At 48.4% G+C, this 13,658-nt stretch overlaps 1 protein-coding gene and 1 long non-coding RNA gene across 2 annotated transcripts in view; one reads left to right on the forward strand and one right to left on the reverse strand.

Moving 5' to 3' along the window:
- The window catches only part of ABCC5 (ATP binding cassette subfamily C member 5), a 201,748-nt gene that overhangs the window by 61,386 nt on the left and 126,704 nt on the right, over positions 1-13,658 (reverse strand). The window contains exons 18-20 of the mRNA XM_063916576.1: positions 7,250-7,434; positions 6,622-6,768; positions 6,402-6,531 (exon numbers count right to left, since the gene is read on the reverse strand). Coding sequence (XP_063772646.1) covers positions 6,402-6,531; positions 6,622-6,768; positions 7,250-7,434 — 462 coding nt within the window. The remainder of the gene's footprint in view (positions 1-6,401; positions 6,532-6,621; positions 6,769-7,249; positions 7,435-13,658) is intronic.
- Positions 1-13,658, forward strand: part of LOC134909575 (uncharacterized) — a 55,684-nt gene that overhangs the window by 8,615 nt on the left and 33,411 nt on the right. The gene's annotated exons all lie outside the window — the stretch shown is intronic.

The raw sequence follows: 13,658 nt of genomic DNA on the forward strand, positions 1-13,658 counted from the left end.
CTTGGCCTGAATATCAAATTTAGGACCAAACAACTTCTGGCCTTGTCGTGCTGAAACTAGCGACGATGAAAAGCGAGAATCGAGGTAACAGGCGTCAGCAGAAGCTTTACAGAGATACTCTGCAGCTTCTCATTAACGATAAGTCTAACGTGATCGTCATTGTTTCCATACATAGAGCGCCTAGTGACCCAAATGTATCTTGGGTCTTTATAATGTTTGACACAGACGAATTCACCAATGGCGGATTCTCCCATTTAGATGTGGAAACGGGTAAATAGACTTAAATCTTAGTCAGATATTCTGAATAAGAAACTCATTGAAGATCTGTCGTTTATTAAATTCGACGGATTAGATGTTAGAGTCTCCTTAGTCTCTGTAAATTTGAGACATTGACTCACTGGTCATTAGAAATGTATGGTTGCCCAAACCCCACACTATCTGACTGCTGGTCTAATGTACCCTTCTCACTCGTAGTTATCGCTGTGAGGTTTGACATAGAATTGTCAGACTGCATTAAATTATAAGACCAGTTAAATTAACACCCTGGTACCCAAAGGGAAGTTGGACCTTTGGAAAGGCTGAGACTCCTCCGTTAGAGCTGGCGGAGTAACTTCCGAGACTCCGATCTTACCGCTCCTGTCGAGCGGAGTCAATTTTAATTGCCAATGCTTAACATAGGATCTGGGAATGAACCGGCTTCCGGAGTGGAAACCTACAAAGCAACTGAATCTGTGGTAGATTTATGTACAGACATTGTAGTAAACCTTGTTTTTAGTCTGTGTTGGAACCCTTATACACACAGACAACACAATAGCCAAAGGCCAGACACTTGCACAACCCAGTAAAATCTTTACTTAAGGTGTGTAATATATATATATATATATATATATATATATATATATATATATATATATATATATATATATATATATATATATATGTCGAAATACAGTTCACATGGCTAGCCTATGTGAAACCTGAACCAAAATTCCCACTAACACCCCTGCGCCTCCGTGTGGAGTAGAGAGGTAGGGCAGGAATGTTCTGGAATTACAAACTGGAAGAAACAGGAAACATGATTAAAATGGCCCCCATGCCATGCTTACACTGATAATCACAGGACAGATTACAATACCTGCTGCAGTGTTAATATAGACTCAATAGACTATTATCCATTGATAATCACAGTCTAGTATACAGTGATAAACACATGCAGGTTACAATACATGCCTTCAGTGTTAATATAGGCTCAATAGCCTATTATACCCTGCATAATCACAGGCAGGTCACAATCCAGTTAATATAAACTCTGCCTGCAGTTAATTCTGTATTAACATTCCTATAGATATGGCAGCCTGCTATCCTTTCCCCTTGCAGCCGCGCTGTAATCAGCCAGCCCCCCCCCCCCTCTGTACTCCCTGTAGCGCTGTCTTAGCGGTGAGCCGGGAAGCTCATTGCAGGGAGGCGAGGGACACATTTCAGAGCAGCGGAGATCGGCTGGCCGGGGCGCGTAGCTGTCGCTAGCCGAGCTGCGGCGGGTCTCCCCCTCTGGGCGCTGCACTTTCAATACAGCGCTGACGGAAGGACGGAGCGCCTGGGGCGGGCGGCCGGAGCGGGCAGACGGAGCGCTGGACGGAGCGGCTGGGGCGGCTATTATGAGCGGCAGTGAGCGGGCGCATCCAACGGACCCCACACAGCGGGGCGGCAGCCTGCGCTGACCGCCCCGTTTCCCCAGCATACCTTCCTTTTGTAGGAGGTCTGCGACGGGCTTCTAAGCTCAGAGTTCTCCGGTCATAGCTGCGACGGGGCTTCTATGTGTAAGCTCCGTCCAGCTCTTGTTCTCTCGTTCATGGCTGCGACGGGGCTTCTTCTGTAAGCTCCGTCCAGCTCTTCTGCCATCTGATCACTCCTTCATGGCTGCGACGGGGCTTCTATGTGTAAGCTCCGTCCAGCTGTTGCAGGAGCAGTGGGCTGCCTGTGGCTGTGAGGGTGCTCTTTGTGAGGACCGACACGCCATGCGCTGCCCGTGCAGCGGCACTATCCCGGACCCATGTTTTTCCAGAAACTGGGAAGGGATGTGCTATAGTAAAAAGTAAAAATGAAAAATTAATAAAATCTTCCACAAAGTGTGGGAAGTTCCCACAAGCCTGGTTAGTGCTGTGAGCACAGAAAAAACACTGAGGTCGTACACTGAGGTACTCTGGGATATGGAGGGGTGGAGAGTTCTAAATTTAAATATTCAGTGCCTTTGTTTCTGCTAAGCCGTCCATATCCCAAGAGTACTCCAGTGACCCCTAGTGGATGAAAAAGAAACCTGGACCTTGAGGGAGGAAAGGCTAAGGCCCAGATCAAGCCCCGACTGGAGAAATGGCAAAAGCCGTTAAAGGCTGAAAGACTGAAAGGCTAAACTGCCGCTGGGAACATCAAGAAAGCCTTCCAGACTCTGTGATAAACTCGGGATGAAGACCGTTTCCTAGCTCGTAGCATAGTCGAGATAACCTTCTGAGAAAAGCCCTTCTTTCTCAGGACGGATGTCTCAAGAGCCATGCCATCAAAGCCAATCTGTCGAGATCTGGATGAAGACACAGGCCCTGGGACAGAAGATCCGGCTGCCGCGGAAGACGGAGTGGGGAGTCAATGGAGAGACTCTGTAGATCCGCGTACCAACCGCAACGCTGCCAATCTGGGGCTATAAGGATCCTTGTGCTTCCCTCCAGCTTGAACTTGCGAAGCACCCGCAGCAGTATTGAGATCGGAGGAAAACACATACACCGGTGGAAACTCCCATGGAACAGTTAAGGTGTCCACCAAGTAGGCTGCCGAACCTCTTGTGCGAGCGCAGAACCTTGGAACTTGGTGATTGTGCAGAGACGCCATCATGTCAATGTCTGGAAGTGCCCAACGACAAATCAGCAACTGAAAGACTTCCTGACGACTTAGAAAGTCCGCCTCCCAGTTCAGGACTTCCGGGATGAATACTGCCGACAGCGCGGGAAGATGCCGCTCCGCCCAATGGAAGATGTGCGTTGCCTCTTGCATTGCCCCACGACTGCGGGTGCCACCCTGTCGATTAATGTAAGTGGCTGCAGTCGTGTTGTCAGATTGAATTTTGACTGGTCGACCCTGTAGGAGAGATCGCGCTGCTCGGAGGGCTCTGTATATGGCCGTGAGCTCCAGGACATTGATGGGAAGCTTGTTTTCCTGGGCAGTCCAACGTCCTTGGAATGTATACTGGTCGGAGACCGCACCCCATCCTCGCAGGCTGGCATCCATGGTGAGCAGGATCCAATCCTGGATTCAAAAGGTCCAGGTTGGACAGAAGACGCCACCACAAAGGAGTACCGAACTTCTCTGGACAGGACAATGGACTGTACTGCGATGTGCAGGTGGGATCTATTCTATTTGGCTAGCACTTCCAACTGAAGAGGTCGCGAATGAAACTGTGCGTACTCCACCATGTCGAAAGTGGCCACCATGGATCCCAGGATGCGCATACAAGTCTGTATGGACACCCTGCGGTGAAGGAAAAAAAACATTGAATTTTGCATTGAAGAGTTCGAATTTTGTACTCTGGGAGGAAGATGCGTTGGAGCCGCAAACTGAGCAGGGCTCCCAAATGTAACATCTCCTGCGAAGGCATCAAGGATGATTTGCGCCAATTTATCTTCCAGCCGTGAGATTGTAGAAGATTCACCGTAAGCTGAAAATGTTGAAGTAGTACCTCTCGGGACTGGGCCAAGTGAAGCAGGTCGTCCAAATAATGACGGATCCGTACACCCCTGCAACGAAGTCTGGCTGCCATGACTTTCGTAAAAACCCAAGGTGCCGTTGACAAACCGAATGGCAACGCCTGAAATTGGTAATGGTCCTGTTGACTGGCCCGAATTGGAATATGCAAATAGGCATCCTGATTGTCCAGTGATGCCAGAAAGTCCCCCGGCTCCAAGGCGAGGATAATCATGCGGAGGGACTCCTTGCGGAACATTGGAATTCGCAGAGCCTTGTTCAACGACTTTAAATTGAGTATAGAGCAGTAACAGCCATCCGGCTACCACACCGGAAACGGTGTTGAATAAGATCCCTGTCCTCTCTGGGACAATCACATTGGAGGCCAGGAGGGAACGAACAGATTCACGTAGAGCTTCTGCTTTCCCCGGATTCGCTGGGAGACCTGTGGAAAAGAATCTGAGACGAGGACGCTTCCGAAAGGATATTGCGTACCCGAGAAACGATGTCCCTGACCCAAGTGTCCAACGTGTTCACCAGCCACAAATGGGCAAACCACAGAAGTCGGCCTCCCACCCTGGGGTCCCCCAGGGGAAGGCCGTCCCGTCACTCGGCAGGCTTCTCAGTCTGCTTGGGAGTTGGGCGTCTGGTGGCCCACGGCAATTTAGCACAAGGCTTGGCTCCCTTGGATGGGGCCTGGTACCGTGAGGAAACCGGACCCTTAGCTCTTTCCTGCGGGCGAAAGGAACAAAATTCAGTTCTGGCCTTGGACAGAGCTGCCGAAGGAAGGAAGGCGGTCTTGACCTCCGCTAAAGTTGTGACAATCTTATCCAGACCCTGCCCACAGAGAGTATCTACAGAAAAAGGAAGAGCCTCCAGAACATTTATTGAGTTGGCATCAGCACGCCAAGACCGGAGCAAGAGCGCCCGTCTAGCAACTATAGTTGCTGCCGATACGGTGGCAGTTAGGACCCCAGTATCCATAGCTGCTTCCCCCAAATAGGTGCTAGCCACTTTAATATTGAGCACGTGGGCGAGAATTCCCGTCTGCTAGTACCAGACGAAAGTTCTTATTTCAACTGTTCTGTCCACCTATCAATGGCCTTGGCAACCCAGGCTGAGGCCAGGGCAGGACGAGCCACCGCCCCAGCATGCGAGTAAGCCGTTCTCAGGAAAGCTTCCAAATTCCGATCCGTAGGGTCCTCTAGGGAAGAGGTGTCCGGAATGGGAAGGACTGAAGATCTCACCAATCAGGCCACATGGGTGTCCACCGGAGGAGGAGTTTCCCACTTAGCACGCTCTTTAGGAGGTAGAGGGTAAAAGGAAGCCATGCGCTCAGGCACATGAAAATGTTTGGTAGGCTCAGCCCACGCAACCTCTAAGAGATCATCTAACTGAGCGGAGGAGGGAAACTGGGTTGACTCTTTTTTTCTGCAGTTTAAACATTTGCGCCTTATCCTTAGGAGCTGGATCAGAGTCTTCAATTTGAAGTACTGACCTGACTGCTTGAAGCAAAGCTTCAACATCGGTTAGGGACATAGACTCTTCTGTAACTGAAGACTCCTGGTCGGAATTAGCCGACCCAGTGTCCTCCGAGTCTGACACAGACTCGGACTGGGCCAGCGAAGTAGAACCATCATAAAGGGCCGGTAACCTATGTCTAGCAGGCCTGTCTCTTTCTAAGAGCTGTTGAACAGAAGTTGACATTTGTGTTAAATCCGGTCCGGTGCGGGCTCCGGGAGTGTGCTGCTGCCTGAAGAGCCACAGCGGATGTCACCGACTCAGTCGCCGGTGCTGCCGCCACCAGGGCTGGGCGGAGGAGTAACTATGCAGGTATCCAAGGGATGCTTCATAGTTACTCAGAAGAATCAATTCTGTAACCGGGCGCTAAGTTTAGCCCCCCACCGCAAGGTGCCCAGATCATGCCATGCACCAAAGAGAAAAAACTGGCGGGCCGCGGTCAGCGGGCGGGGTATAGGAGAAAAGAGGACTGAGGGCTGCTGGAAAGAGATCTGTAATTCTTTGGTGCCCGGACTCTGGGCTAATTCAGACCTGATCGCTGCTGCGCATGTTTGCACAGCAGCGATCAGGTCTTAACTGCGCATGCCAGATAGCCGACGGCTGTCTTAGCCCTGCAATCGCCTCTGCCGGATTGACAGGCAGAGGTGGTCGCTGGGCGGACTGGCAGCGTTTGGCCGCCTTTTAAGGGGCGCGGTCCGACCAACGCAGGTGTGCCAGGACCGTTGGCGGGGGTGGGCCGCAGCAGCCGCGAGTTGCTCCCTGCCAGCATGCATGAGCTGCGCTGGAGGGCAGCTACTCTACCAGTACAAAAGCATTGCCGCTGTGCGATGCTTTTGTACTTGTGCAATGGGGCAGGGCCTGACATGCGGGGCGGACTAGCCCTGTGCTGGGCGTCCCCCCGCATGTCAGGGAAGCCGATTGTAGATGTGCTAAATTAAGCACATCTACGATCAGGTCTGAATCACCCCCTCAGTCCTCAGCCTTCCTATACCCAGCGTTTATCCGTGTGCACCCGAGTGGACATAGAAGAAAAAGCATTGCATTCATTTTGAATATGGTAAATATCAATTGCAGTCAAATTGGAATTTAGAGGAAATTATCTATTCCCTAAGCAATAGTTGGGCAGAATGTGCATATCTATAAATAAAACTCACCCTCATCCATGTCTTTAGAAAACCTATTCAAAATACGGCCTGTAGGGGTAGTGTCATAAAATTTCATAGGGCTCCGGAGAATGCGCCTAAAAAGTTCATCATGGAGCTTAGAAGAAGCTCGTAGTACTCCCTGGAAGACCATAGAAAAATGGAGACTGTAATTACGTAGCCAAGTACAGCAACACCGGGCAAAGAAAAAAACAAAAAAAACCTTAATTACCTTGACGAAGACAACACCACGCACCGCTTTCAGGATGAGCATAACCACCATAGACAGTGCATAAATTCCAGTGTAGTAATGTACATTGGGATTGTCCTTCATGCTGTTACTGATCACTGTTTCATTGTGCAACAGCACAGACGTGTTCTACAGGAAGACAGATCAAGGAGAATTTCTCAACATATCCAGAAATTAGGCCTCTGAATTTCCAATATTGATGTGTGTACAATAGCCGCTTTGTGACCCCACCTGAATGAGCCTTCCTATATTTTGTCTCCTTGACCCCTCTGATACTGGTTACTCCCACAAATGATAGGTACAGGATCATTGAATGCTGTCCTACCATCCCATGATACGCAGTGTATGCCTCCTCCTTTAGCTGCAGCAAGTTGTCCTACCACCACACCTATACTTGTCCCCATTTAGTTTTTAATGTAGAACACTGTTGTCCTGCTATGATTAGCTGCTGTGTACTGTACTTATGCAGTGTTATGTTTTTTATATTCATCTCTGTGCTGCGCTTCACACACCTTGGCGCCCCTTATGAATAAACAAATAGTAGTAATGCACAAAAAGATAATACATAATTTATAACACATATTCTACTTGTTTTTTTTGGAAATCTTACCCCGCTGCCTTGTTTAATCCAATAGCCGAGCCACCAATTACTGAATGCTGTGCTTCCAACATTAAGCACAAACAAGGCCATAATAATAAAAAAGGCAAAAGGACCTCCAGCTGCTTGGATGTAAACACCATAAACAGACCAAGGCACAGATCCTTTGCCTTTCTCCTCCATCTGCATAAGTTGGCCTGTTGATTAAAAAAAAAAAGTTAACATCCTAAAAAGCAAGTTACCTAATTATATTACTGTACTATAAATATCTTTAACAGTTTGCAATTCTAGCTAATGACAACTACAAGATAGTTTGTGATATTAATCTTCTAGAACATGTTTATCCTCCTTTGCATGTTTTTCTTTTAGAAAAAAGCATGTACAGCCACACTCTTCAAATGGCTGTATTGTGGTCAGTTCTGGGCCAGAGGATGGGCCCAAGTCCCTCTCATTTTTCCTCACAGGGAAGCTGCCATTAGCTGACAAACACCGAAAACTGCTTCTTCTATATCTCCTACACAAAGGAAGCAATATAGGGACTAATTTAGCATGGATCGCTATTGTGAGAATTCGCAAATGTATTGTTTATCGAATGACTGCGCATGCGTAGCATTCACACTGCGCAAAGTGCAATAGCAACAGAAAATGCATACAGATCATAATCGCAATGCAGCCGTTGTTTGACAGGAAGCTGGTATTTCTGGGCGGAAACTGGACTTTTCTGGGTGTGTTAGAAAAACAGCAGATTAGTGGCAGCCTCAGACCTACTCACACTTGCTCAGACAGCAACATTTCTGCAATGTTCTGGGAATTGCATATGCATCTGAGAATCGATAGCGAACTGCAAAGCATTCGCAATTTTGAAGGGGGTATTTTCCTTCCTGTTGGGGTGGCGCCTTTCTACTTGCAGACAACTGCAATTTCTCACAATATAGATTTATGCTGAATTAGGCCCATAGTGTAGTCAGCGTTGCTTCTGTGGTGTTTTCTGTTTTACACTTTACTAGTGACTTTTTTGTCCAAAGAAAGTTTTAATACCACCTTTCTTGGGATAAAAGTTGGGACTACATCTTTCTTAGGACAAAGGAGAGGAGGCTATTCTGCTTGGGTAATGTCAAGGAATTTCATATGTTCAAAATGTCAAATGACATAGTAGACAGTCTGGAGCATTTTGCTCAAAATAAGAGGCTGAGGCATGTCAGGTGCATTCATCCTCAGGTTGTACGGTCATCCTGGGGAATGCCTACTTGGCTAAAGGAATAGCCAAATCAACCGATGCGCTTCCTCAGATAAACTGCCCTAGGATGTCAAGTCTGTCAACTTTTCAAGTACAAAACCAGAGACAAATGACCCTATACCATACCTAAGAGCTAATTTGGCCCAAACCCTAGACTGTAAAGGCTAAGCAAGGATGTCCTTTTTGAACAGCGTGTACTTCTCATGACCATTTTCTTTAATTAAAAAAAAGGTGGTTTGATTAAAGTTGTGACAGCAATGGCAACACTCTAGTTAGAAGTATTACATCTATTCGTTACTTGCACAACTTGTTAATCAAGACAGGATTCTTATCCCAACTCCAAGACCGTACCCTACCATGTTAAGGGCAGCACATTAGCTACCAATTTGAAATAGGCAGGATGTACGGAGGCTGAAAATGAAGTACTCCCTGCAGCCAACCCCTTCTGAAAGAGAACAGACAGGGCAGAAAAAGGTGACCCTTGAGCCCATGAAACAAACCTGAGGTGCAGCAACAAAAAAATAAAATTAAAATAAACCAGCAGCAAAGAGGTTGCGACCTTTGCATCAGGAAATATAAAAAGTCTCCAGAAAATAAGAATTTACTTACCGATAATTCTATTTCTCGTAGTCCGTAGTGGATGCTGGGGACTCCGTCAGGACCATGGGGAATAGCGGCTCCGCAGGAGACAGGGCACAAAAGTAAAAGCTTTAGGATCAGGTGGTGTGCACTGGCTCCTCCCCCTATGACCCTCCTCCAAGCCTCAGTTAGGATACTGTGCCCGGACGAGCGTACACAATAAGGAAGGATTTTGAATCCCGGGTAAGACTCATACCAGCCACACCAATCACACTGTACAACCTGTGATCTGAACCCAGTTAACAGCATAACAGCGGAGCCTCTGAAAAGATGGCTCACAACAATAATAACCCGATTTTTGTAACAATAACTATGTACAAATATTGCAGACAATCCGCACTTGGGATGGGCGCCCAGCATCCACTACGGACTACGAGAAATAGAATTATCAGTAAGTAAATTCTTATTTTCTCTAACGTCCTAAGTGGATGCTGGGGACTCCGTCAGGACCATGGGGATTATACCAAAGCTCCCAAACGGGCGGGAGAGTGCGGATGACTCTGCAGCACCGAATGAGAGAACTCCAGGTCCTCCTCAGTCAGGGTGTGCCCCTGACCAAGTATCAGCTCGGCAAAGTTGTAAAGCCGAGACCCCTCGGGCAGCCGCCCAAGATGAGCCCACCTTCCTTGTGGAATGGGCATTTACATATTTTGGCTGTGGCAGGCCTGCCACAGAATGTGCAAGCTGAATTGTACTACACATCCAACTAGCAATCGTCTGCTTAGAAGCAAGAGCACCCAGTTTGTTGGGTGCATACAGGATAACAGCAAGTCAGTTTTCCTGACTCCAGCCGTCCTGGAAACTATATTTTCAGGGCCCTGACAACATCTAGCAACTTGGAGTCCTCCAAGTCCCTAGTAGCCGCAGGTACCACAATAAGCTGGCTCAGGTGAAACACTGACACCACCCTAGGGAGAAACTGGGGATGAGTCCGCAGCTCTGCCCTGTCCGAATGGACAATCAGATATGGGCTTTTTTGAGACAAACGCCGCCAATTCTGACACTCGCCTGGCCGAGGCCAGGGCCAACAGCATGGTCACTTTTCCTGTGAGATATTTCAAATCCACAGATTTGAGCGGTTTAAACCAATGTGATTTGAGGAATCCCAGAACTACGTTGAGATCCCACAGTGCCACTGGAGGCACAAAAGGGGGTTGTATATGCAGTACTCCCTTGACAAACTTCTGGACTTCAGGAACTGAAGCCAATTCTTTCTGGAAGAAAATCGACAGGGCCGAAATTTGAACCTTAATGGACCCCAATTTGAGGCCCATAGACACTCCTGTTTGCAGGAAATGCAGGAAACGACCGAGTTGAAATTTCTTCATGGGGCCTTCCTGGCCTCACACCACGTAACATATTTTCGCCACATGTGGTGATAATGTTGTGCGGTCACCTCCTTCCTGGCTTTGACCAGGGTAGGAATGACCTCTTCCGGAATGCCTTTTTCCCTTAGGATCCGGCGTTCAACCGCCATGCCGTCAAACGCAGCCGCGGTAAGTCTTGGAACAGACATGGTACTTGCTGAAGCAAGTCCCTTCTTAGCGGCAGAGGCCATGAGTCCTCTGTGAGCATCTCTTGAAGTTCCGGGTACCAAGTCCTTCTTGGCCAATCCGGAGCCACGAGTATAGTTCTTACTCCTCTACGTCTTATAATTCTCAATACCTTGGGTATGAGAAGCAGAGGAGGGAAGACATACACCGACTGGTACACCCACGGTGTTACCAGAAACGTCCACAGCTATTGCCTGAGGGTCTTTTGACCTGGCGCAATACTTGTCCAGTTTTTTGTTCAGGCGGGACGCCATCATGTCCACCTTTGGTCTTTTCCAACGGTTCACAATCATGTGGAAGACTTCCCGATGATGTCCCCACTCTCCCGGGTGGAGGTTGTGCCTGCTGAGGAAGTCTGCTTCCCAGTTGTCCACTCCCGGAATGAACACTGCTGACAGTGCTATCGCATGATTTTCCGCCCAGCGAAAAATCCTTGCAGTTTCTCTGCCATTGCCCTCCTGCTTCTTGTGCCGCGCTGTCTGTTTACGTGGGCGACTGCCGTGATGTTGTCCCACTGGATCAATACCGGCTGACCTTGAAGCAGAGGTCTTGCTAAGCTTAGAGCATTGTAAATTGCCCTTAGCTCCAGTATATTTATGTGGAGAAAAATCTCCAGACTTGATTACACTCCCTGGAAATTTTTTCCCTGTGTGACTGCTCCCCAGCCTCTCAGGCTGGCCTCCGTGGTCACCAGCATCCAATCCTGAATGCCGAATCTGCGGCCCTCTAGAAGATGAGCACTCTGTAACCACCACAGGAGAGACACCCTTGTCCTTGGAGATAGGGTTATCCGCTGATGCATCTGAAAATGCGATCCGGACCATTTGTCCAGCAGATCCCACTGAAAAGTTCTTGCGTGGAATCTACCGAATGGAATCGCTTCGTAATAAGCCACCATTTTTCCCAGGACTCTTGTGCAATGATGCACTGACACTTTTCCTGGTTTTAGGAGGTTCCTGACTAGCTCGGATAACTCCCTGGCTTTCTCCTCCGAGAGAAACACCTTTTTCTGGACTGTGTCCAGAACCATCCCTAGGAACAGCAGACGTGTCGTCGGAAACGGCTGTGATTTTGGATATTTAGAATCCACCCGTGCTGTCGTAGAACTACTTGAGATAGTGCTACTCCGACTTCCAACTGTTCTCTGGACCTTGCCCTTATCAGGAGATCGTCCAAGTAAGGGATAATTAAGACGCCTTTTCTTTGAAGAAGAATCATCATTTTGGCCATTACTTTGGTAAAGACCCGGGGTGCCGTGGACAATCCAAACGGCAGCGTCTGAAACTGATAGTGACAGTTCCGTACCACGAACCTGAGGTACCCTTGGTGAGAAGGGCAATTTGGGACATGGAGGTAAGCATCCTTGATGTCCAGGGACACCATATAGTCCCCTTCTTCCTGGTTCGCTATCACTGCTCTGAGTGACTCCATCTTGATTTGAACCTTTGTATGTAAGTGTTCAAAGATTTCCCATTTAGAATAGGTCTCACCGAGCCGTCTGGCTTCAGTACCACAATATAGTGTGGAATAATACCCCTTTCCTTGTTGTAGGAGGGGTACTTTGATTATCACCTGCTGGGAATACAGCTTGTGAATTGTTTCCAATACTGCCTCCCTGTCGGAGGAAGACGTTGGTAAAGCAGACATCAGGAGCCTGCGAGGGGGAGACGTCTCGAATTTCCAGTCTGTACCCCTGGGATACTACTTGTAGGATCCAGGGGTCCACTTGCGAGTGAGCCCACTACGCGCTGAAACTCTTGAGACGACCCCCCACCGCACTTGAGTCCGCTTGTACGGCCCCAGCGTCATGCTGAGGACTTGGCAGAAGCTGTGGAGGGCTTCTGTTCCTGGGAATGGGCTGCCTGCTGCAGTCTTCTTCCCTTTCCTCTATCCCTGGGCAGATATGACTGGCCTTTTGCCCGCTTGCCCTTATGGGGACGAAAGAACTGAGGCTGAAAAGACGGTGTCTTTTTCTGCTGAGATGTGATTTGGGGTAAAAAAGGTGGATTTTCCAGCTGTTGCCGAGGCCACCAGGTCCGATGGACCGACCCCAAATAACTCCTCCCCTTTATACGGCAATACTTCCATGTGCCGTTTGGAATCTGCATCACCTGACCACTGTCGTGTCCATAAACATCTTCTGGCAGATATGGACATCGCACTTACTCTTGATGCCAGAGTGCAAATATCCCTCTGTGCATCTCGCATATATAGAAATGCATCCTTTAAATGCTCTATAGTCAATAAAATACTGTCCCTGTCAAGGGTATCAATATTTTCAGTCAGGGAATCCTACCAAGCCACCCCAGCGCTGCACATCCAGGCTGAGGCGATCGCTGGTCGCAGTATAACACCAGTATGTGTGTATATACCTTTTTAGGATATTTTCCAGCCTCTCAGCTGGCTCCTTGAGGGCGGCCCTATCTGGAGACGGTACCGCCACTTGATTTGATAAGCGTGTGAGCGCCTTATCCACCCTAAAGGGTGTTCCCAACGCGCCCTAACTTCTGGCGGGAAAGGGTATACCGCCAATAATTTTCTATCGGGGGAAACCCACGCATCATCACACACTTCATTTAATTTATCTGATTCAGGAAAAACTACAGGTAGTTTTTTCACACCCCACATAATACCATTCTTGTGGTACTTGTAGTATCAGAAATATGTAACACTTCCTTCATTGCCCTTAACATGTAACGTGTGGCCCTAAAGGAAAATACGTTTGTTTCTTCACCGTCGACACTGGAGTCAGTGTCCGTGTCGACCGACTGAGGTAAATGAGCGTTTTACAGCCCCTGACGGTGTTTGAGACGCCTGGACAGGTACTAATTTGTTTGCCGGCCGTCTCATGTCGTCAACCGACCTTGCAGCGTGTTGACATTATCACGTAATTCCTTAAATAAGCCATCCATTCCGGTGTCGACTCCCTAGAGAGTGACATCACCATTTCAGGCAATTGCTCCGCCTCCTCACCAACATCGTCCTCATACAT

The sequence above is a fragment of the Pseudophryne corroboree genome, chromosome 4 (genome assembly GCF_028390025.1).
Source record: "Pseudophryne corroboree isolate aPseCor3 chromosome 4, aPseCor3.hap2, whole genome shotgun sequence".
Classification (NCBI taxonomy): Eukaryota; Metazoa; Chordata; class Amphibia; order Anura; family Myobatrachidae; genus Pseudophryne; species Pseudophryne corroboree.